The sequence below is a fragment of the Giraffa tippelskirchi genome, chromosome X (assembly GCF_054371585.1).
Source record: "Giraffa tippelskirchi isolate mGirTip1 chromosome X, T2T-mGirTip1v1.2.pri, whole genome shotgun sequence".
NCBI lineage: Eukaryota > Metazoa > Chordata > Mammalia > Artiodactyla > Giraffidae > Giraffa > Giraffa tippelskirchi.
In genome coordinates, this window is record NC_137289.1 from 2,024,609 (window position 1) to 2,048,929 (window position 24,321).

The 24,321-nt window shown below is 43.2% G+C and overlaps 1 protein-coding gene across 2 annotated transcripts in view; it reads right to left on the bottom strand.

The window, feature by feature from the left end:
- The window catches only part of MECP2 (methyl-CpG binding protein 2), a 51,095-nt gene extending 36,602 nt beyond the window's left edge, over positions 1-14,493 (bottom strand). For both annotated transcript variants that reach the window (XM_081564585.1, XM_081564584.1), the window contains exon 1: positions 14,399-14,493. Coding sequence is in view for 1 of the 2 variants with exons in the window: in XM_081564584.1 (XP_081420710.1) it covers positions 14,399-14,460 (62 nt within the window). In the remaining variant the exon portion in view is untranslated. The remainder of the gene's footprint in view (positions 1-14,398) is intronic.
- Positions 14,494-24,321: the final 9,828 nt, after the last annotated feature.

Consider the following 24,321-nt stretch of genomic DNA (forward strand, 5'->3'; position numbering starts at 1 on the left):
GGGCGGGCCTCCATATCCCACCCAAGGCTGGGCTATTCCTCCATTACACACGATCACAGTGAACCCTCTTCCAACTCATCCTTTAGAACACTGAACCCACTGTAATTACATAATCACTCGGGAATTATTTAAAGTCTGTCTCTCCAGCCACACTTGAGCTCCATGCAAAAAAGATGCCACTCTGTGTCAGTCACCCTAGAGCCTGCCTACCACACTGCCCCAGGTACCGTAGACACCTAACTCCATCATGGGATGAATGGCTGGATGACAGCCTGATGAACTGCAAATCCTTCAACACAAAGCAGCAAGGAACCCAGTACTTGTATGTGGAAAAATTTAATCACTTAGAATTAAGTATCACTGTAAAAAAAAAAACAGGCCTATAAAGGATGTAGCTGTTTCCAAGTGTGGGTGAGAAAGCTGTTCAATATGTGACCTGAAGTCTTACAGCATCTGTCTGAGAAGTGACTTGTGGTGGGGACTGAGGTCTTAGTGGAGGTGGTGAGAAGTGGTTGGTTCCGGGGTACATTTTGAATGTGGAGGCCCATAGTACTTGCTGGTGTGCATTAGAGGAAGGTGAGGCTCTAGGACATCTCCTCAAATTTTAGACTGGTAACTGGGTGGATGTTGATGATATTTAATGAAACAGAAACTAGGAAGAGAAGCAGATCCATTGTCCTTGGTGTTCAGTCGCTCAGTTGTGTCCGAAGCAGAATTGAAGGAGGAGAAAAAGCAAGAGTTCTGTTTGGGACTTGTTAAGTTTGAGACAGCTAGGAGCAACTCCAGGGGAAAGACTGAAGAGGCCATCCAATGCGGGGCTCAAGAGGTTAGAGATGCCAAAAACCATCACAATATTGTGAGGTAATTATCCTCCAATTAAAATAAAGTAATTAAGAAAAGAAAAGCAAAAAAAAGAGGTTAGAGATGCAAGCTAGAGACACAGGCACAGAGTAGAATGGTCGGCACACAGCCACACACAGAAATGAAAGCACAGAAATAATGGAACAGCCCTAATTAAATCAAGGTAGAGACATCAATAAAATGTCAGGTGATCGTTAAAAATGATGGTGTAAAAACATTATCTATGTGTAGATGGCAGTTTTATGGACAATCCTTCTGTTTCCTCTTTCCATATTTTCTAAAAAGCATTTTTTTCCCACAAAACAGTTATTACTTTTATAATTAGAAAACATAAGTTATTTTCATTTTAGAGAAAAGTGATGATACATCTTTTTACTGACATGGAAAGATATCTACGGCATTATCAGTGTGGAAAGAAGGCAAGTTACAACAATACATACTATATGATCCCATTTATCTCAATCAACATGTAGAAATTTCTCTGGTGGTCCAGTGGCTGTGACTCCATGTTGTTGATGCAAGGGGCCTGGGTTCGATCCTTGGTCAAGGAACTAGATCCTGCATACTACAACTAAAGATCCTGCATGCTACTATGAGGACTGAACATTCCATGTGCCGCAACTGAAACCCAGCACGGCCAAAAAACAAATAAATATTCAATAAGTAAAACATAGACACATATACACAGGTGTGTAAAGAAGACTCTAGGAGGATATTTAAAATGCCAATAACAGGGACTTCCTTGGTGGTCCAGTGGTTAAGATTCCAAGCTTCCATTGCAGGGGGCACAGGTTCGATCCCTGGTTGGGGAAGATCCCACATGCAGTGCAACATGGCCAAGAAGTTTTCAAAAATAAAAAAATAAAAAAAATAAAATAAAATAAAATAAAATGCCAATAACAAAGGTAACCTTTAAGTTATTATTTGCCAGTTGTAGTTGCAGTACACTTTGCACAGGATCTGGAAAATATTATTGTGTTCATAAAAAATATTTGATATAATAATTTAAACTCACTTTTCATGCCATTCTGTCTCTCTTTATTGCACCTGTGTTTTAGGGCTTTCCTGATCTCTTTCCCCCACACAGCGACCACTCAAATGTTGGCTGTTCTTATATCTGGAGTTGCATGGCATAATGGACTTTGGCCCTCTGAACCACTCCTCAGAAGGACGTTTTCAAATGCATAAAATAAAATACATAGAAATTGATTAACAACTTACTTCAAGAATTGGTGTTAAGAGTAATATGTGCCTCTTTAGTAAACCACTAAATAGCCAGATCTGGAGGTGAGTCTGACAACTAAGTTTGAGTTGTGATGAACACGAGCAATATTTCAAAATCTCTGTAACTGCATGGAATATGATATGAAAGCATCTTTGATCTCTATTGGTGACAAAAGCACAGGTACTCCTAACACTACCATGGTCTGCTGCCTATATCTGTTCTTAAATTTTTAGTGAGAGGTTAGTAAAAATAAAGGCCAAGTGTTTCTCCCATTCAAAGTTACAGAACCCCTGACTTCTCAAACTTGAGCCAGAACCCTCAGTCTAGAAAGATACACACCAAACCGTAACAGCAGTTTTCTCTGCATGCTGGAATTTCCAGAGTAATTTCCACATGCATTTTCTAAATTTCCTAGAATGATACTTTACTTATGTAATTAAAAATAAAGAGCATAATGAACACTATTTTTGTTTGGTTGTTCATTTTCTTTTGTCTTAAACAATCTGGAAGAGTGGCTAAGAAATTTTACACGATTGCTCACAGGCTAGATCAACAGTTTCTTACAGGGTCATACCACTGAAAAAAACAGACTTTCGACTTTGCCTAACTACTTACTACTTATTACAATGACTTGAATCATTCCTGTGTTCTTACAAGCCTAGAAAAAAATTCACTAGAATTATTTATTCTGGAGTTAAAAGGAACAAAAAGACAAACTGTCACAACTGCAGACATGTCTCCTTTTTTTTTTGCCAAGTGTAATTCCAAAAACAGCTGAAAATATTAGAGCAAATTAGTACTTAATATGGACTAATACCTTCTGCTGTTTACAAAAACAGAAAAACCAGAAACATGGAAATTTGTATTTTAAAAATAAATCACTAAAAATGTATATACAGATTTAAAATACTTTTCAAAGAAATGTCAAAACTTAAGTACCAGTAGAAACCCCAGAAAAACCCAAGTGCTTACATTTTTTAAAAATAATCTACATGGAGACAGTCAGCTCATGCTGAAAAGCACTCAAGTTGGTGTCTTAGCACCAAAACGTGGAATGGTGCAAAAAGGAGATGGGAATGAGAGAAAATGTGCCTATCTCAGAAGCCTGCTTTGATTTCTTTAAAAACTAAAAATAAAACCTTCGGACTGCTCTATTAAAATAAGTCTAGAAAATGGATGCCTTTTTTTGTGGAAAGTTTTCACAAACACCGAAATAAAAATATCTTCTCAGTTAATAGAGCCGAAGGATGTAAACATAAACCAGATGTCAATCCTTGTTTCTTGACAATTCCATTCTCTCTCAGGGCTCTGGTGGGACTTCGGTTGTAAAGATGTTTCCACAGCACAAGGAGACAAGTTAAATGAATGAAGGCCTGCACAGAGCAACACGGCCCAGGCTCAAAAGCCCAGGAGTGCATAAAAAGCACAAGCTGCAGAATGTTACCTGCGGTAGGGCACCAACCTGGGAATTCACAAAGAACTTTCGAAGGTTATAAACTGGCCCATGGAACACAGCACGGAGCCTGGCTGGGGAGAAGCCCCATCGCCTTCGGGGGATGGGCAACCTCTCGGTCTCCAGGATCAGGGAGGAAAGGAAGGTTCCAGGAGGAGACTGTGGAGCGGGAGCCCCTGGGGTCTGATGGGCAGATGGCCTTCAGAGCCCGGGGGTTGGGGAGACAGGCCGGGTGGCTGGAGCGCCTGCCACCACCTCCTGGGGCTCGGGACCCTCTCAGAATGAAGCTGCTGGAAGGAAGACCGAGCCTATTTGGCATAGCTGGGCCAGCTGGGTCTGCTCTGCCACCAGCATCCCTGCCAGCGCAGCTGCTCTGAGACCCCCGCCGCCCCATCCTTCCACTCTGAACTCTCCGAGTTCTCTCCTGTCCAAGCTTCCAGACGCACGGCCCTCTCCTCTGCACGTGCCTCCTCCTGGAAACTAATGGTGCCTTATCATTCAGGTCCTGGGGGGGGGATCACTTTTCAAAGAAGTCTCTTCCCTGACGCTACCCCGGAGTCCAGGTGGGATCTGTCTAATGTTTCTGTGCACTCTCAGTGGCCACTGTCGCCTTGTAAAATAAAGGCGTATTGGCCTGTTGTCTTTTAGACCAGAAAATCACTGAGTGTATGAACAGTCCCTAGCATCTAGGACAGGAACTGACAAATAATAGATGCTCAATTAGTCCAGGGTAAGTGAAAAAAGGACTGCAATAGAAAGAGTACCACAGTCAATGAGAAATGAGGCGACAGCAATATAGTCCTGAATACTTTCAGGGTATTCTTTACGACGTCACAACACAAATGAGAGAGAACATTCAGCAGCTGTGGCGCTCTTCAACCCTGAGTCCCAAGGAGCCACAGCAAGTTAGAATGGTACCAAAATAAAAGCACTCCATTTTCTTCAAGATCCACAAATGAGAACAGGCTGAAGTTCTCCTTGCCAAATAAAGGGTCCCGTCTCAGCTCCTCTGTTCACACTAGGTCATGAAATGGAAGCTTCTGAAGTTTTGCTTTCTCATGCTAACTGCTGAAAATGATTTCTTCCTACCCGAATAAATAGCTCTCTAATCTCTACATATTTGTGCTTATCTACTCAAATGTAGTTTTTATCCCCCTCTAAAACCGCACAATTGGAAGGCCATCCTTGATTTAGCAATATCTATCAAAGTTTAAAATGCATATATCCTTTGACCCAGCAAGTTCCAGCTCTACGAATTTCTCCTACAGATAAATTTGGCTGTGAAATATGGTATTATATAAAAGACTATTCACTACAACATTAATGAAATAAAAAACACTGGAAACATAAATATCCATCAAGAGAAAATCAGTTAAGAAATTATGGTGCATCCATAATGGACTACTACCCCAGCCCTTAAAATGAGCGACATGTCTCTACGGAAATTGATACCACACAAGCATCAAAATATGTTAACTAAAAAGAGCAAACTGTGCAAATGTGCACAGTGTTTTACTATTTGGTAAAAAACCACATGCATGAAATATATACATAAACATATATATAAATATATAATAATATGAGGTATTTAGAATAGTCCATTTCATAGGAGACAAAGTAGATGAGCAAATTGCCAGGGGCTGAGGGAGGGGGAGGAGTGGGGGGTTCTCATTTAACGGGTATCATTTCAGTTTTGCAAGATAAAAGCGCTCTGGAGATACACGGTGGTGATGGCTGCACAGCAAAGAGAATGTACTCAGTGGCACTAAACTGCACATTGAATAGTTAAAACAGAAAATTCTGTTACGAACATTTCACAATTTCAAAATTACACACACACACTCACAGATTAATAAGAAACTGATAATGATGGTTGCCTTCAGGGAGAAACGGATGTCTGGGGACAGGGTGGCAAGGAGATCTTATACCATGTAACCTTTTATACCACCTTTTTAATGCTGTACTGTTATATACGTATTTAAAATAATCATTAAAAAACCTCAGCCTTACACAGAAGCCTTTTCCTTAATCATGTCACTTATGTCATTTCTTTAAGTCAAAAAGAAATTAGGATTCCACTTCAGTTTTGAGGGTACTTATTAGATTTAAATGATGCCAGCCGCAAAAAATTACACTTGTTCCCCAAAGATCACATTCACCAAAACTGTCTTTATTTTTATCAGCTATTACAGAAAGCTTCAAAATCATCATAGAAGAAAATTACCATTTTTATCAGTGCACAACTTTTATTCCATCACAACCAAGGCAGTTGAATATAAAACTATTTTAACAGCAAAAAGCCCTCATCATAAATGAAGACACAAATCAGCCCGCAATTATCCGAGTTAGAAAACAAACTATGCTTATGTTGCAGTCTACCCTACGGCTCCGGCTGCCGTGTCAGAATTTAAAACACACACATGCATATATATGCCCTCTGGAGTCCTTCTGGTTTATCTAAAACCTACTGTTGTGAAGATCCGCTATTTTCTCAAATGGGCACTGGAGCCATGCAGCTGGCATCACAACCTCTGTCGCCTTCCCCAGCACCCCACGGCCAGTCAAGAAGGCAGCACATCAGGGCCCAGCACCACCCCTGGCTCAAAGCAGGAGCGAAAATATTTGTTGGATGAATGCATAAATCATTATCTGCGGACAGGCTTGCCCTCAAGAGCCTCACAAAGAAAAAACTTCAGAAAGAAAGAAGTAAAAGATGCTCTGTTCACTTGAAGTCGGCATACAATAAAGGTGAAGATCAGATGGTTCAACAAATGGCTATGACATACTGGGCTAGCTGGACTCGAGACCTCATCCTGTCCCAAAGTTAAATACAAAAACAAGTATTCCAAATACTGTACAAAAAACATAAGACAACTTACCTACACAATTCTTTTGCATGTATCAAATATGTATGTATGAATATAGCACATCATCAAGTTTTTTAGGAAGAAAGAAAATCTAGATGAGTATCGTCATGTCATGTAACAAAGAAAAATCTCTGCATGATGACAGAGAATTAATATCCTTAATATATTAAGAGTTCTTATAAACTGACTTAAAAAGAAATACCCTAGTGGAAGAATAAACGCGGGTCACGAACAGGCAATTCACAAAAACCAAATACAAATGGCCAGTGACCGCTGATGTTCAGCCCTCGTAATAACCCAAGAAACACACATTTAAAAAGGACATCCAATTCTGGGAGGGTATGGGAAATATGGGAAGTGGCACTTGCTAAGATTGCCATGGGAAATGGGATAGACATTTTGGAAGGCAACGTGGTAAGTACCCACCGGCAACTTCATGTCTAGGCAGCCATTCTTCAAAAGGATTGGCACCTGAGGACATTCAATCCAATAGCATCTTTAACAGTGAACCATCGAGAAAACCAAAAGGGGAACACTGCATGACAGTAAATTGGCACCAAACCACGCTTCTATTTAACAGAAATGAGGCAGAGAAACGTATCACATGGATAGATGTAGAATACGTACCATGCGATCCTTATTTTGTCAAAAATACAAACGGAACATATTTGCAGAGCCTGAGAAGAAGAATCAGAAGGATCTACATTACACTATTAATGGCAGTCACTTTGGGTAGTGGGTGTGGAGAGTACTGGGAGCTTGTGCTTTTTTATTGACATTAAAATAGTTTGACTTTTCTTTAAAAAAAAAAGCATGTATTATTTTTTATAATTTCTTAAAAAGGAAAAGAAAAATAGTAAGAGATCAAGTACTTATCTATTAAAGACAGGGTCTGTCCTTTGAGAATTCCCTTCAAAGTTCCCTGATAGCTCAGTTGGTAAAGAATCCGCCTGCAATGCAGGAGACCCTGGTTCGATTCCTGGGTTGGGAAGATCCGCAGGAGAAGGGATAGGCTACCCACTCCAGTATTCTGGCCTGGAGAATTCCATGGACTGTATGCTCGATGGGGTCACAAAGAGTCGGACACGACTGAGCGCCTTTCACACTCACACTCACTTCAAAGTCCCTTGATGCTCAAACAGCCGTGTCTCTCCCATTCATAAGTAATAAGAGATATTTTTAAAAACATCTCTTCCTTTCTACATTGTTTAGAAGAAACTGTACAGTCGCCACCGTCTGTTTTATGAAATCCATTTGCAGTCGGAGAAAAAGACTATTAAAAACATCAATCACCCCTTCAGGCCTAATATCTATCAGAAGAAACCCATTCACTGCCTATATTACATTTCGTCCACACAGTTTCTGAGACAATGCACAAAGCGGCAGCCACACGACTCCCACCAGCATAAATACGTGGCGCACAAAGAATGTCCTGTCAGCAGGGCCCAGAGCACACCCCGCAATGGTAAACGGGAATGACAATTTGAGTCACAGGATCAGAAGCAGAACTAAATTTGCGACTTGGAGGCAGCATGATGCTCTTCACTTCCATCTACACCTTTTCTGCTCCTCCACTCAAACTCTCTGCCCCTCGCCCGGCCCCAAAATGGGCCGAGACGGATGTCCCCACAGCTTTAGACTGAGGCATCAGAAGCCACTAGAGAGATACAACTAAGTGCACAACTTGAGGGTCTCAGCTGGAATCCCAAGGACCGCATGTGTGTAAAGTCACGTGTTTTTCTTCGGAGAAGAAATGGAGAAATCAAATTAGAATGTTCAGTCTTACCACATGGGATGTTTGCAATCCGGATGTCAAAACATCAAATGTGGATGTGACCTCCAAAAAAGCTTAAGATATTGAGCCTGCCAATTTAGAAATGAAGGAACCGTTCAATTTGACCAAATTCAAAGGCGAGGCAGTGGCGCCCAAGCACCCGATGTGTGGGTGACAGGACCCCTGCACGGCAGACTCAGAGGGCCTAGCTTCCCAGCTTCTCAAAAGGCCTTCCTCCTGCTCTAGAGTCTCAAGAGCCCGAAGGGTCTCAGGGTGCTCTCTGCAGCCCCTGTGGGAGGTGTGCAACGTGCACACGCTTGATTCCCTGGTGGCTCAGACGGTAAAGCGTCTGCTTGCAATGTGGGAGACCCAGGTTCAATCCCTGGGCCGGGAAGATCCCCTGGAGAAGGCAATGGCTACCCACTCCAGTCCTCTTGCCTAGAAAATTCCATGGATGGAGGAGCCTGGTGGGCTACAGTCCATGGGGTCACAAAGAGTCAGACATGACTGAGTGACTTTCTTTTCTTTCTTTCTGTTGTCTGGCCACAGCTTGCAGGAGGTCGTCCTTCTAGGGGACCACGCACGGGTTCCTGTGTCTGCAAATGCATCACCGCCACTCGCTAATGTTGACCAGGAAGTCATTTACCCGAAACCAGAGCAAACAGAGCACCATGCTGAAGGCCGCTAGGTGAGAGCTGTAGCAGCGGGTGAAGAGCTCCCAGCACTCTCCGCTCAGCTGACCTGCTTGAAGGTGAACTGAAGGGGCAGGTCACCAGTTCCAGCTCTAATCTGACACCCGCCCCCGGATCACACCGTGGCTACCAAGAAGCCTTACCCCAACTGACCTTTCAGGGCTCAGGGAAGTGACTTTTTTTTATTATATGGCACAGTTTGGCACCGTTATGTCTTTCGTCTTTGGGGTACTTTGATAACGGTTCAAGAGTAGTAGATCTTGTTTGATTCCTTTTTTTTTTTTTAAAAACAGATGGCCAAACCAGGACATATACTAAAAAAAAAAAAAGGAAGGTTACTTACCTGAGCCCTAACATTCCAGCTACCATGGAATCTTGTTGGAGCTGGTCTACAGAAGCAAGATGTATTCTGGGGAGTCACATGTCACATCAAAGCAGGAACTGGTGAGTCTGTATTTTTATGGAGCCTAAAACAAAGAAAATCGTAAGTTGAAAGCCCCCATTGTGCTGCACGACCTTTTTCCCAGGGCTATTTGGGACATTTTGAAGATAAGCATACAGACAAAGTACTATGGTATTTCCCAGCTTACCTAGCTAGAAACAAAGGATACACTGCAATTTACTGCCAGATAACACACAGTGCTAAGGAAAGATTCATGAGTGTTAGAACTGACACTATCACAGGTCTTGTCACCTCTGAGGGACATTTTGACACTATAAAACATATAGTTAGGAAGCGATCTCCGTAAGTATTTCGTGCAACACGTCATACAGAAATACCCAGAGAGAGAAGATATGTTCCAGAGAACATGTAACATCAAAATGTCATCCCAAGAACACATGAAATCCAGAGGCAAAGTCTCCCATCATTTGCAAGCAGCTGAAGTTGCAACAGCTGCTGTGACATCACATAAAGAGGCTTCAGCCCGGAGAGGAAAAAACAGGCAGAACCAACAGAAACCAAGTACCCTGGGAGATCCTAAGCCATCCTCAGAAATACACAAGACTGTTTTTGAGCACTCACTTTTAGGCCTCTCAGATCACTAAAATGTTCAACAAACTGAGTTAACAGTGTGATACTTTCTCTTTCGCCTTTGAACACATGTTCAAAGAAGGTCTTCTGCCACTATACTTTTCACTAAGACAACCATCACTTCCTTGTTAAAACCTCAACCACCCCATATTAGCTAATATCTGATACCTTGCAGGCCCAAGAGTTGCACTTTTATCTTTAGACTAAAAAAAGCCTAGCATGTACAACTTAAGACTTGACTATTCACACAATTACTCATGTAATCAAACTCAGAAGTGCAACACCAACCACGTCTTTTACTGCTGGTCTGGAACTACCAGGATGGTAATCTGGAATTATCTATTGAGGTGCAGTGAGGCCTCAGAATTCCCTTAAACAGTCGAGTCATAGAACGCTCTAAAATCCCAGAAGTCAAAGTCACAGTTGTGCTGGGCTTAGTTGCTCTGTTGTGTCCAACTCTTTGCAACCCCATGGACTGTAGCCTCCTGGGCTCTTCTATCCATGGAGATTCTCCAGGAAAGAACACTGGAGTGGGTTGCCGTGCCCTCCTCCAGGGGATCTTCCAAACCCAGGGATCGAACCCAGGTATCACGCATTGCGGGCTGATTCTTTACCATCTGAGCCACCAGAAAAGCCCGTGAATACTGGAGTGAGTAGCCTATCCCTTCTCCAGGGGATCTTCTTGACCCAGGAATTGAACCAGGGTCTCCTGCATTGCAGGTGGATTCTTTACCAGCTAAACTATTACTCAGTTAGCTATATAATAAAAATCAAACTGGCATCCTGGCTGGGAGGCCCTAGAAAAGCCACAACTTCTCACAGTTGCATTTTTTTTGGTAAATTTCATTTTTATTTGTAAACTGAGGGACCTAGACTAACGTTCCTCCGAGCTCTGAAAGTTTAAGATCTCTGATAACTCAAGATTTCGTGGAGAAAAAAAAAAAAAAGAGCCAACAAATGAGAGCACTTAGGTGAAGACCCAATAAAGCAGTGATTTGCAAGTATAGCGCCCCCAGCTCTTATGCACAGAAGCCTTTCCAAGGCTTGATCCCAAGAGTCCAGACTTCTGCAGTATAACAAAACAGCTATGCTCAAGACATTCATACACCAGCAGAACCAACATAAGTGTGCCTTGAAGAAGTGAAAAAGGCCAAGGCTTTACTCTATAACGGAATGGTCACAACTCCCCTTAAATATGGGAGTGGCCATGCCCTGCCAGCCCCCAAATTCCCATTCTCACTCAGTCCCCCCTCCCCACACCATACCTACCATCAAAGGGGTAAAACCAAGTATTTAAGCAATGGCGTACAAAGCAAGCTTTCAATAGGAAGGGGCTCCGTGCCAAAGAAAGGCAGAAGAGACCAGGTAAATGCAGAAGAGCACAACTTTTGTGTCAGTGAATCCAAGGAAAAGAGACTTATCTACATCCATCCTACCCAAATTGAGGTAAAGGCACAGTGGTGACAATGACAGTTTGACTGGAAGGCGCTGGTACAGAAGCACTGAGAACAAGGTCCTCCCACTGGAGCAGTAATAATGCTCTACCCAAGAAAAAAGGCTGTGTCTGCCAGCCACACAAGGCTGATCTGCGTGTGTATCACCAGCAAAGGGTGGGGAGAACAAACAGGTGTCTGCCACGCTCCCTGGAACCACCAGTCTAGGACTATGCTTTACACACTCTGTGCTTGAAACACTAGTTACTGCAAAAGTCAAACCCTTTCCATAATTTTCTTCTCATAGATAAGTCGGGCAGGCTGGCCACAAACTGCTCTTAGCCAGTTGAAAGATTTTCACTGATATTCACCTTTACAAAAGATCACGGTTCCGGGAGACATCACTTATCATGTAAATAATCCCGGGCAGGTGTATTAACAGTGGAAACCGCCCTCCAGGAAGGAACTAACACTTTTCCATCGGCTCTTCTTTATTCTAGGTTCGAGAAGCGAGGTTCTCATTCAGTCTCCACATGGGGGAAGGGGTATTCAGGAGGGGGACAACATCATATTGGACTCATCTAGCCAATTCTTCTGTCAAATTCCACAGCGTGCCTCCCCATCCCACTAGATTCAGCCACAAAGAGGCTGGGCCAGCCAGGAAACAAGGGCTGTGGCTGGAAATTACAAATAAAATGCAAAACTGTACTCGAACCCTCCCGCAACATAAACAGCACAAAAGCTGGAGTATGGATGGACTGCATCGTGCTCTGTCAGGTGAAACAAAGACCTGGGATTCTAGGTTGCAAGCATTCCAGGCAAATTTATAACAGCAAAAAAAGAGCATGGTGTGTACTGGCAAGAAAGCCATAGGGGATTTCCTCAAGCTGTTAGGACACCATGACTTCAGATGCTGCCAGGTACTTTGCAGACAAACTCTATTCTGGAGGCTGTGCAGGTTAAAGGGATACAGGTATGATGGACGGCTCACTGGAGGAGCACCCGAGGCGGCTAATGCACTGCCAGTGATGTGAAACAAAATAGAGCCCTTGCTGGTCACATCTCAGGCTCAGATGTCCAAACCTTGGAATCTTCGTCAAGTGAGGCTTGTGTATCTGTGTGAGCAGACAGGAATGCACCTCAGTGATCAGTCCCCTCGCCGACATGCCACGAATGGGTGTTCTGTGGCAACTTATTCAGTCAACTCTACACCTCCGAGACTGTTCTTATACGTCCGGGTAAAAAATGAAAGCAAATGTTTCCTACGTTCAAGGACTAGGATTTAGAAGTCCTTCAAAGCCCATAAATAAACCTATTTCCCTAAATCCCTAGTGGAAATTCCCAAAAGACCTAAAACTAAAAAACAGATTAAAAAAAAATAAAGATTCAGCATATTTCAAAGGACCCAAGAGGTTAATGGCATTCTTAGTTGAAATCGTTCAGATGCAGATGAAAATTCTGACGGTGAAAGCCAAATTTCTCCTGGATAACAACTGCCTGTTAATAATGATTTTTGCTACCAAGGCCCGAATATGCTTCGTTTTCCTAATGTAACAAAATGCCTAAAACTTGCCAGAGTCCTCAACTCTTAAGTCACTCAGCCTCACAGGCCAGTAGGTTCGGTTTTCCGATCACCAATCACCCACATAATTCTATGCTACCATCTCACAATTTGGGGCACTGATCGGCACAACAGAGACACAACTCTGAATGGCTCTGCAGCCCGTTCCTGTTCCTGGAAAAACCAGAAGCACACATCTGCCTGACCATGAGTCAGGAATATCAATTTTGTGGTGGAGCCCATTTCGGCTGTGACCAATCCACACCGAACACTCACAGTAGAAGCGACGGCCACAGAGGTGTATTCCACAGCCAGCTTTCCCCCCTTGGAATCCACACTCAGCAAGGCCATGAACGGTCTCCTCTGTGAAAGCAATCTTTTAAACTCTTCACCATGACCTTAAGTCTTCAGTGCAAAACCACAAAAAACATTGCCACGCCACGAATCAGTCACCTGAGTTTCAGTCTGGGTGACTCAGAAGCAAACTAGAAAGAAAATAAACTTTCAGGGACCAAGTGATGGGCACCCCCGCGATGCGGTGAACTTGCCCCATCTGGTACTGGTGATCTTGAGCCGGACGCGCTCCGGGACTATGGAAGCCCGTCACAGACTGAGTCCCACTCCACTTATGTAACTGGAAGATCGCCGGCGAAGGGGGGCGGGCGGGGGGGAAGGATGGGAGGGCGCTTGTATTCTGAGGCCACGGCCCCCCCCAAACGCCCTGGGGACGTGCTCCCATCGAAGCGCTTCGGGTGCTGCCGGACACCTCGTCCCCTCCCCACGGCTCCTGATGGCAACTATCACCGCCTCTTTCTGATGAGCTCTGTGGCCAGGAACACAATGTCTAGTGCCTTTTGTGGGTGGACAATAATTCCCACCTACTTGTTCCTGCTAGATGCGAAAGGAACTCGCTCGCGGTGGGGGCGGGGGGGGCAGAAAGTCATGGAATGGGCGAGAAGGAGGGGGAGGCAAAGCCTGGAGATGGGGGCGACAGCCCAGGAGCCCTTGTGGCGCACTCTCCCGACGGGAGGCGAACTGCGCACGCGCGCCAGTGGGGGGGCCGAGTAACGGGAGAGGGGGCGCGCGAGGGAGGGAGACGGGAAAGCGCGAGCCAGGGAGAGGCCGGGGGCGCGGGCGCGCGACGGCGCCGCGGGCCCGAAGCCCCGCGAAGGGCACGACGCGCGCGCAGCCCCGACAGGCGAACCCCGGCTACAGGGGCGCCCGCGGGGCCAGGATGCGCGCCGAAGGCGGGAGGGAGGGGGGAAGCAGGCAAAGGCAGCCCGAGGAGGCCGCGCCGAGGACGGTCACCCGCAAGTGCGGGTAACGGGCCGCGGGGGGGGGGGGTGCCGTCACCAGCGGGAGGGGGAGGGTAGAGAGGAGGGACGCCATCCGCCAGCCGTGTCGCCCGACCCCGCGGGCCCCTCCCGCGCCACGTCCCGCCCCTACCCCCCGCCCCCCCAGCAAGGGTCCCCGCCCGCGGCTTCGGCGGTCCCACTCACAGTCTCTCCTCCTCGCCTCCTCCTCCTCCTCCGCTCGGCGCGGCAGCGGCGGCGGCGGCCATTTTCCGGACGGCTTTTACCACAGCCCTCTCTCCGAGAGGAGGGAGCGCGCGCGCCGCCGACGCCGAGACCCCGCACGGCCGACGTCGCGCCCCGCCCTCCCGGCCGGCTTGCGCGCAGCTGCACCTGCGCGCCCGCGCCCCGCCCCCGGTGCCGGCGCGAGCCGGCGCGCCATTGGATGCGGCGGCCGGGGTTGGGTGGGGCCTCGGCGGCGACGCCCCCAATTGGCGGTACTCGGTGTCCGTTCCGGTGAGGGAAAAGGGGGCGGACGCCCCGTCTAGCTGCCGATTGGCTGCCAACGGCCGTCATTTGGGGAAAAGAGGCGGCTTGGTCGCCGAGGGGATGGTTTAGTGGGCGGAATTTGAATATTAAGGATTAATGGGCCTTTGCGGATGCTGGGGCAAGGGAAGGCCTAGGCTCCGGACGCCTGTTTGCGCGACCATCCTGGGCCCTTGACCTGCTGTCCGCAAACACACCAAGTACATTGCTATAATCCTGCCGCAACAGCCGCATTTTCTCAGTATCACCACCTTCAGTACAAGCAGCAAAGTTGCCTGACATTGTTCCAGACAAGGGACCTTGATTTACGAGGCCTACCCAAGGCATTCTTTCATTTGAGCCTACCGTGTGCCACCCTCTCAGAGGGGCAGGGAATAAACTGAACAACGAATTGCAGCCTTGACCTTCTTGCAACTCTGGTGGGGCAAGAGGGTGCATGCCAAGGCTTGCACGAAACCTGTCATGGTTGGATGAGATGGTTTGGGGTGAGTGGGCCGAAGGGGCAGTGGGAACACAAAGGAATCAGCGCTCGGCCCGGAAGAGGTGATTTGGGACTTAAGATCCCACAACGCTGGTATAGAAAAATATTTAAGAGTATGAAAAAAGTTTTAGCTAATGTGGGCTTCCCTTGTAGCTCAGCTGGTTAATAATCCACCTGCAATGCGGCAGACCTGGGTTCCATCCCGGGGTTGAAAAGATCCCCTGGAGAGGGGAAAGGCTACCCCACTCCAAGTATTCTGGCCTGGATGGGGTCGCAAAGAGTCAGACACGACTGAGCGACTTTCACTTCACTTCACTTTAGCTAATGGAGCGTCAAGGATAGGACTGTCTGTCAAGGCGACTTTGCTCTGATTCCAGCTATCATCCAATCCATCCAATGCTCTTTTTGCTACTTCTCCAGTTAAGAAGGAACCGTCTGATTCTGATGTGACTCCCTACCCCACCCCCAATCGTTTATTAAATCCCTGTTATGTACCAGGCACTGTTCCAGGCTCTGGATGCAGAGTACTGAAGAAGATACCAGATTAACATTCTTGTAGGGGAAGATTCAGAGTGAACGTACAAAAAGTAAAAAACAAAATGTCACATTGTGATAAGAATTTGAGACAGATAAAGCAATGGTGAAGGGAGTGCTATTTAGACGTCCACCGGCTTTTGCTCTCATTTTATTCCCCCATAGGATTATCTATGACCAGTGTCTTCTCTTGGCAAAACTCTGTTACCCTTTGCCCTGCTTCATTTTGTACACCAAGGCAATAATTGCCTGTTACTCCAGGTATCTCTTGACCTACTTTTGCATTCCAATCCCCTATGATGGAAAGGACATCTTTTTCTGATATTAGTTCTAGAAGATCTTGTAGATCTTCATAGAACCGATCGACTTCAGCTTCTTCAGCATTAGTGGTTGGGGAACAAACTTGGATTACTGTGATGTTGAATGGTTTGCCTTGGAAACGAACAGAGATCATTATGTTGTTTTTGAGATTGCATTTCAAACTCTTTTGTTGACTATGAGGGCTGCTCCATTCCTTCTAAGGGATTCTAGCCCACAGTAGTAGATATAATGGTCATCTGAATTAAATTCACCCATTCTAGTCCATTTCAGTTCATTCCTAAAATGTTGATTCTCACACTTGCCATCTCCTATTTGACCACACCCAATTTACTTTGATACATGGACCTAGCATTCCAGGTTCTTATGCAATATTCTTCATTACAGCATCGGATTTTACTTTCACTGAAATCAGATTGATTATACTCTTTGCAGCCGAAGATGGAGAAGCTCTATACAGTCAGCAAATACAAGACCTGGAGCTGACTGTGGCTCAGATCATGAGCTCCTTATTGCAAAATACAGATTTAACTTGAAGAAAGTAGAGAAAACCACTAGGCCATTCAAGTATGACCTAAATTAAAGCCCTTATGATTATACAGTAGAAGTGACAAATAGATTCAAGGGATTAGATCTGATAGAGTGCCTGAAAAACTATAGACGGAGGTTTGTGACATTGTACAGAGGCAGTGACCAAAATCATCCCAAAGAAAAATACAAGAAGGCAAAATGGTTGTCTGAGGAGGTCTTATAGACAGCTTAAAAAGGAAGAGAAGCAAAAAGCAAAGAAGAAAGGGAAAGATATACCCAACTGAATGCAGAGTTCCAAAGAACAGCAAGGAGAGATAAGAAAGCCTTAAGTGAATAATGCAAAGAAATAGAGGAAAACAATAGAACAGGAAAGACTAGAAATTTCATTAAGAAAACTGGAGATACAAAGGGAATATTTCATGCAAAGATGGGCACAATAAAGAACAGAAATGGTAAAGACTTAACAGAAGCAGAAGAGATTAAGAAGAAGCGGCAAGAATGCACAGAGGAACTGTACAGAAAAGGTCTGAATGACTCAGATAACCACAATGGTATGGTCACTCACCTAGAGCCAGACATCCTGGCATGTAAAGTCAAGTGGGCCTTAGGAAGCATTACTACAAACAAAGCTAGTGGAGGTGATGGAATTCCAGCTGAGCTATTTCAAATCCTAAAAGATGATGCTGTGAAAGTGCTGTACTCAAATTTGGAATGCTCAGCAGTGGCCACAGGACTGGAAAAGGTCAGTTTTCATTCCAATCCCAAAGAAAGGCAATGCCAAAGAATGTTCAAACTACTGCAAAATTGCACTCATTTCACATGCTAGCAAGGTAGTGCTCAAAATCCTTCAAGCTGGGCTGAACAATAGGTGAACTGAGAACTTCAAGATGTTGAAGCTGGATTTAGAAAAGGCAGAGGAACCAGAGATCAAATTGCCAACATCCATTGGATCATGGGAAAAGCAAGAGAGTTCCACATAAACATCTACTTCTTCTTCATTGACTACGTCAAAGCCTTTGAATGTGTGGATCACAACAAACTGTGGAAAATTCTTCAAGAAATGGGAATACCAAACCATCTTACCTGCCTCCTGAGAAACTTGTATGCAGGTCAAGGAACAACAGTTAGAACTGGACATATAACAATGGACTGGTTCCAAATTGGGAAAGGAGTACATCAAGGCTGTATATTGTCACCCTGCTTATTTAACTTATATGCAGAGTACATCATGCAAAATGCCACGCTGGATGAATCACAAGCTGTAATCAAGATTTCGGGGAGAAAGATCAACAACCTCAGATACGCAGATGATACCACCCTAATGGCAGAAAGTGAAGAGGAACTAAAGAACTTCTTGATGAGGGTGAAAGAGGAGAGTGAAAAGGCTTGCTTAAAACTCAACATTCAAAAACTAATATCTTGTCATCCAGTCCCATCACTTCATGGCAAATAGATGGGGGAAAAGTGTAAGCAGTAACAAATTGTATTTTCTTGGGCTCCTAAATCACTGTGGACAGTGACTGCAGCCATGAAATAAAAAAGATGCTTGCTCTTGGAAAGAAGGCTATGACAAACCTGTGCATACTCAGTTGCTTCAGTTGTGTCCAACTCTTTGCGAACCTATGGACTGTAGCCCACCAGGCTCCCTTTTCCATGGGATTCTCCAGGCAAGAATACTGGAGCAGGTTGCCATGCCCTCCTCCAGGGGATCTTCTCGACCCAGGGATCATACCCATGTCTCTCATGTCTCCTTCATTGGCAGGCGGGTTCTTAATTCCCAGCACCACCTGGGAAGCCCTATGACAAATCTAGACAGCATATTAAAAAGCAGAGCCATCACTTTGCCAACAAAGATGTAGAGTCAAAGGTATAGTTTTTTTCAGTAGTCGTGTATGGATGTGAGAGTTGGACCTTAAAAAAGGCTGAGTGTCAAAGAATTGATGCTTTGGAACTGTGGTGCTGGAGAATAGTCTTGGGAGTCCCTTGGACTGCAAGGAGATCAAACCAGTCAATCCTAAAGGAAATTAGTACTGAATATTCGTTGGAAGGACTGGTGCTGAAGCTGAAGTTCCAATACTTTGGCCACCTGATACAAAGAACTGACTCATTGGAAAAGACCCTGATGCTGAGAAATAATCAAGGCAAAAGGAGAAGAAGGCAGCAGAGGATAAGATGGTTAGATAGCATCACTGACTCAATGGACAAGTGTTTGAGCAAATTCTGGGAAATAGTGAAGGGCAGGGGAGGTTGCAAAGGGTCAGACACGACTTAGTGACTGAACAACAACAATTCCAATCATAAACAGAAAAGAAAGAAGTTCCTTCAAACTTATTTTATGAGACTAATATAATTACTATAACAAACTAATGAAAGGATGACACAAAATATGGAAGTGGATGTAAAAATTCTAGACAACTGAATCCAGCAGTATGTGTTGATATATCCTAACCAAGCTGAGTTTTATTCTAAGATTGCAAGGATGGTTTAAAATTAGAAAATCAGACTTAACAAATTTAAGGGAAGCAAATTATATGACCATGTCAGTAGATGCAGAAAAAGCCTTTGATACAATTCAATACCTATTTATGATAAAAAGAAAACTAACAACAACTTAGAGAACTATGAATAGAAGGGAATTTTCTTAATTTGATCAAAATCACCTTAAAAAACTTAAAGCAAACATCATGTTTAACGGTGTTAATGGGAGCAAAGCAAGAAACAGAAGATCTTTGGTGCAACATCATTCATGTAAAAAAAAACACACACACCCTTCACCACCCGTTCTCTTTTAAACCTTATCCTTGGAGTTTCACTGTGAAGAGAAAGACCCGTTAACCCCAAATGGATTCCCTTGCTGTTAGGATGCAGGCATACAGATCCAGCCAGTAACAAGATGGAAAAGATATGGGAAAAAACATTCAACTTAGGCTACAAAAATTATAAAACAGTTCAGAATAAACAATAAAACATGCCAAAAAAACTATATTAAAAAGTATAAAACTTTACTGAAAAAAAAGAAGACCTGAAAAAATAGAAACTACCACAGTTCTGGAAAGGAAGAGCTGACATAATAAAGATGTCAATTCTTCATAAATTAATCTGGAAATTATTTGCCTGAGTCAAAATTTAGACATTTTTATGGACTTTAACAAGTTAATTCTAGATCAAGAAGAGTAAGTGTTCAAGACATTTTTGAAACAGAAAACCATGGTGAGGATCTTGCCAAATTCCTTAGCTGCTGCTAAGTCGCTTCAGTCGTGTCCAACTCTGTGGGACCCCATAGACGGCAGCCCACTAGGCTCTGCCGTCCCTGGGATTCTCCAGGCAAGAATACTGGAGTGGGTTGCCATTTCCTTCTCCAGTGCATGAAAGGGAAAAGTGAAAGTGAAGTCGCTCAGTCGTGTCTGACTCTTTGTGACCCCATGGACTGTAGCCTACCGGGCTCTTCCATCCATGGGATTTTCCAGGCAAGAGTACTGGAGTGGGGTGCCATTGCCTTCTCCCCTTAGTTTGAATAAATGGAACTTAAATGATACAATTTCACTCTTGCCATTGAGAAGTAGAAAACTAAACTAGAGTCTAAAGTATTTACTAGTAGAATTTAAAATGGGTCATTTAAAAAAATGGGACAACTATAAACATTTTTAAATGTATCCTCTTGAAAATGGGACTATATAAGATAAAAAACGAGAACAATATAGTACAGATAGCAATTGACAGAAAAGCCACAACCTGGAGGATTTTACTGATATGGCAAACAGATCATAAACTTTTACTCTGTCTTTCTAAAAATCCCTGAACTGATAGAAAGCATATATATTTTTAGAGCAAATCCAAAACGACCACAGAAAATAAGAAAGGTAAAACAGTTCAAAATTTTAGAACTAGCATCCCAGATGATACCACAAAACATAAAACACACAAATATATTTCAAACACAATGGAACATTTCGTAAAGTTGCTTATGAATTAAAGTTTTAAAAAAAAAAAACAACAAAAAAAAACTCAGTAAATTCCGAAATGTAGAAATCATGCAGTTCAGTCTCTGGCAACAATACAATAAAATTAAAACTTAAGAACAAAAGAATTGGCAAAAGTAAAACAAAACCAAACCAAAAATGCACTCTCCACTTGAAAGTTTTAAAATAGGCTTCAAAATAACTCTTTGGTTAAAGAGGAAACATAGAGTAAAATTATGAACTCTTTAGAAATGACCAGCAATGAGAGCCTTACATAGTAAAACCTATGCTGTGTGGCCAAACTGGTCATCTAGAAAAATTAATAACTGTAACTACATTTATTAGAAAAGAGAAAAGTACAGAGGACGGATGGAGTTGGAATTTGCGATTTGCAGATGGAAACTATTATATATGGGATGGCTAAACAACCAGGTCCCACTGTATAGCACCAGGAACTATATTCAATATCCTGTGATAAAGCATCATGGAAAATAATTTTTTAAAAAAGAATGTCTATATGTGTATAAGTAAGTCATTTTGCTGTACAGCAGACATTAACACAACATTGTAAATCAACTATACTTCAATATAAAAAAACAAAGAAACATTTGACTTACTAAAAAGAGGGAAATAGATAAGAAATGAATTGATTCTGGCACACCATGCTCACATTTCTGTGTGCACACACACATATACACACACAGGGGATCTTCTTTATCGTCAGATGCTCACTACGAGAAAAGTATCTTGAAACAAAAAGGTATAAACTCATCAGAGCGAAGGGAATGTGGTGAGGATGGGAGGTTATCCTCAACTGACAAATTGCAACAATTTTTTGGAGCTCAAGATGGGAATTAGTTGATGAATAAAACAGGCAGGAAAAATTCAGCCTAGAATATTAGACAGAGGGACTACGGAGTAGGTGGGAGCCAGTTGGCCAGATATAACACCAGAGAGTAGGCTCACAATCAGCAGGCATGTGGTAGAAGGCAATAGAATTAAATGGGTCTGAACACCTGGGGATTCATTTCAGGCCCCAGTACAGAATGGTTGCATCATTGTAAACCTCCTCTCCTCTACCAGACAACTGAGTTAGCAGCTGGAGCAGGCCTGCAGGGAAAATACCTGACGGTTCTCTAAAGCAATTGAATGAAACGTCTGTTGAAAACTAGGGCTTCCAGCACGCATGCGGGCAGCTCTGTTCCTCAACTCCTTGCTTTCCACTGAGGAGTCGTAGCAGGAAAATGGACCTGCTCCCCTTAAACCTGATTAAATCTCCAAAGCTATCCAGCCCTTCTTTGCTGCATATAAACCAACCAAAAAGCATCATCAGAAATTTGAAGAATGCCTTCAAAGTGAAAAATAGTCAAATACAACTATAGGTGAAAAATGAACGGGAAGAATCCCAGAAAATGTGGAGGAAAACATGAGAAAGTTAAAAATTTTAGTTAGCATATCAGAGAACTAAGAAAATATTGTATCCAAAGAATAAGAACAGAATATTATGTAAAAGGAATGGAGGATGAGAAATAATTATTGGAAATTAAATGTGATTATTAAAATTCAAATTTCAATCGAAATATTGAAAGATAGAACTGAAGAAGTCTCCGAGAAAATAGAACAAAGCAACACAGACAAAAAATGTGAGAGAAAACATAAGGATTTTGGTGAGTGATCTAGGAAGTCTAGCCAGCAGCCAACAATAGTTTTTGTCAAATAAAAGCAAGACAAAGGAATAGGAATCAGACCTCATAATAATACTGGAGGATAAAAGATAATAGGACAACAATTTAAAAAAGATAATAAGGCAATGCTTTCTAACTTCCAAGAGAAAATGATTTTCAATTTAGAATCAAGTGTGACAGTGAAATAAAAATATTTAAAAATATGTAATATTTTCTTAGGAAGCTACTTGGGCTTCCATGATAGCTCCACTGGTAAAGAATCTGCCTGCAATGCAGGAGACCCTGGTTCGATTCCTGGGTTGGGAAGATCTGCTGGAGAAGGGCTAGGCTGCCCACTCCAGTATTCTGGCCTGGAGAACTCCATGGACTGTATAGTCCATGGGGTCGCAAAGAGTCAGACACGAGTGAACGACTTTCACTAGGAAGCTACTTAAGGATGTTCTCCAGTAAAACAAGAGCATAAGCCAAGAAAAAGGAAGACGTAGGATCCACAAGACAGTGGATTGAATCCAGGAAAGCTGTGACAGGAAATACCAAGGTTGCCAACTGGGCAGAAGGCCTGATTGGCAATCAGTCCAGATTGGAAGTTGAGAATGGCAGGCTCTGGGAGAGAAGAAAAGTTAAAAAAAAAAAAAAAAAAACTTTTCAAAAACTTTTCAACGTGTATATATGTGAACTCAACATATTAGATAGTGTGATTGGGAGTTTGAAGAAAATTGAATTTGATGATGGTAATTAGTTCAAGAAAATAAGGAAAGCAGTTAGAAAACAGCACGGAAAAAAAGAACTGCACTGGAAGTTATCATCAAAATAAGAAGCAAAGTAAAATATAATTCTACCAGTTAATGATGTTTAAAAAAAGAGAATCCAATAGCCCTTGACGCTAAGAAACTTCTCTTTTCAAATGGCCCAGGGGTCACCAAATTAGATTTATAAGAAGGAAATGTAATTGATTGGGCTTTTTAAAATATTTACAGAAACATCCTAATGTGAATTTTTGTCTTCATTTTTCAACTTTTAGAGTCAACCTATGCACAAAACATGGAGAGAGAGGTTTTTTTATGGGGTGGGACACAGCTCTCTTCTCCCCAGGGGTAGGAAAGGGTTAACTCATCAGGCTTGGGTGTTTCTGAGGGTGGTCTTGGTGACCCCTGAAGTATTATATTTGATATTCACACTGTTATCTTTAGTTCTTTGTAAGTTTGAATAATACACTAAGATATCTTGTTCTATTAACTTTCTATAGCCATGCATCTTTGACCACTTGGTATCAGCTACACTTACTTGTATATTGTCAGAGTTAGCATTTATATACCATTCCGGTAAAGATGAAAAGATAATCACTAAGGGGCAGGTAGGAGACTGGAGGAAATTCAGGGAACAAAAGCATATTGGGGTTGGAAGGTGCTCAAGAAATCGCAGATGAAGCTGAAATTGATCAGTTCTATGAAGACCCAGAAGACCTCCTAGAACTAACACCAAAAAAAGATATTCTATTCTTCATAGGGGATTTTAATGCAAAAGTAGAAAGTCAAGAGATACCTGGAGTAACAGGCAAGATTGGCTTTGGAGTACAAAATGAGACAGGGCAAAGGCTACTAGAATTCTGCCAAGAGAACATACTGGTCATAGCAAGCACCTTTTTTCAACAACACAAGAGACGACTTTACACATGGAGATCATATACTGAAATATATACACATATACACATATACATCTATTCTGAAATCAGATTGATTACATTCTTTGTAACTGAAGATGGAGAAGCTGTTTACACTCAGCAAAAACAAGACCTGGAGCCAACTATGGCTCAGATCATCAACTCCTCATAGCAAAATTTAGGCTTAAACTAAGGAAAGCGGGGGAAACCATGAGGCCAATCAGTTCAGTTCAGTCGCTCAGTCGCGTCCGACTCTTTGCAACCCCATGAATTGCAGCACGCCAGACCTCTCTGTCCATCACCAACTCCCAGAGTTTACCCAAACCCATGTCCATCGAGTCGGTGATGCCATCCAACCATCTCATCCTCTGTCGTCCCCTTCTCCTCCCGCCCCCAATCCTACCCAGCATTAGGGT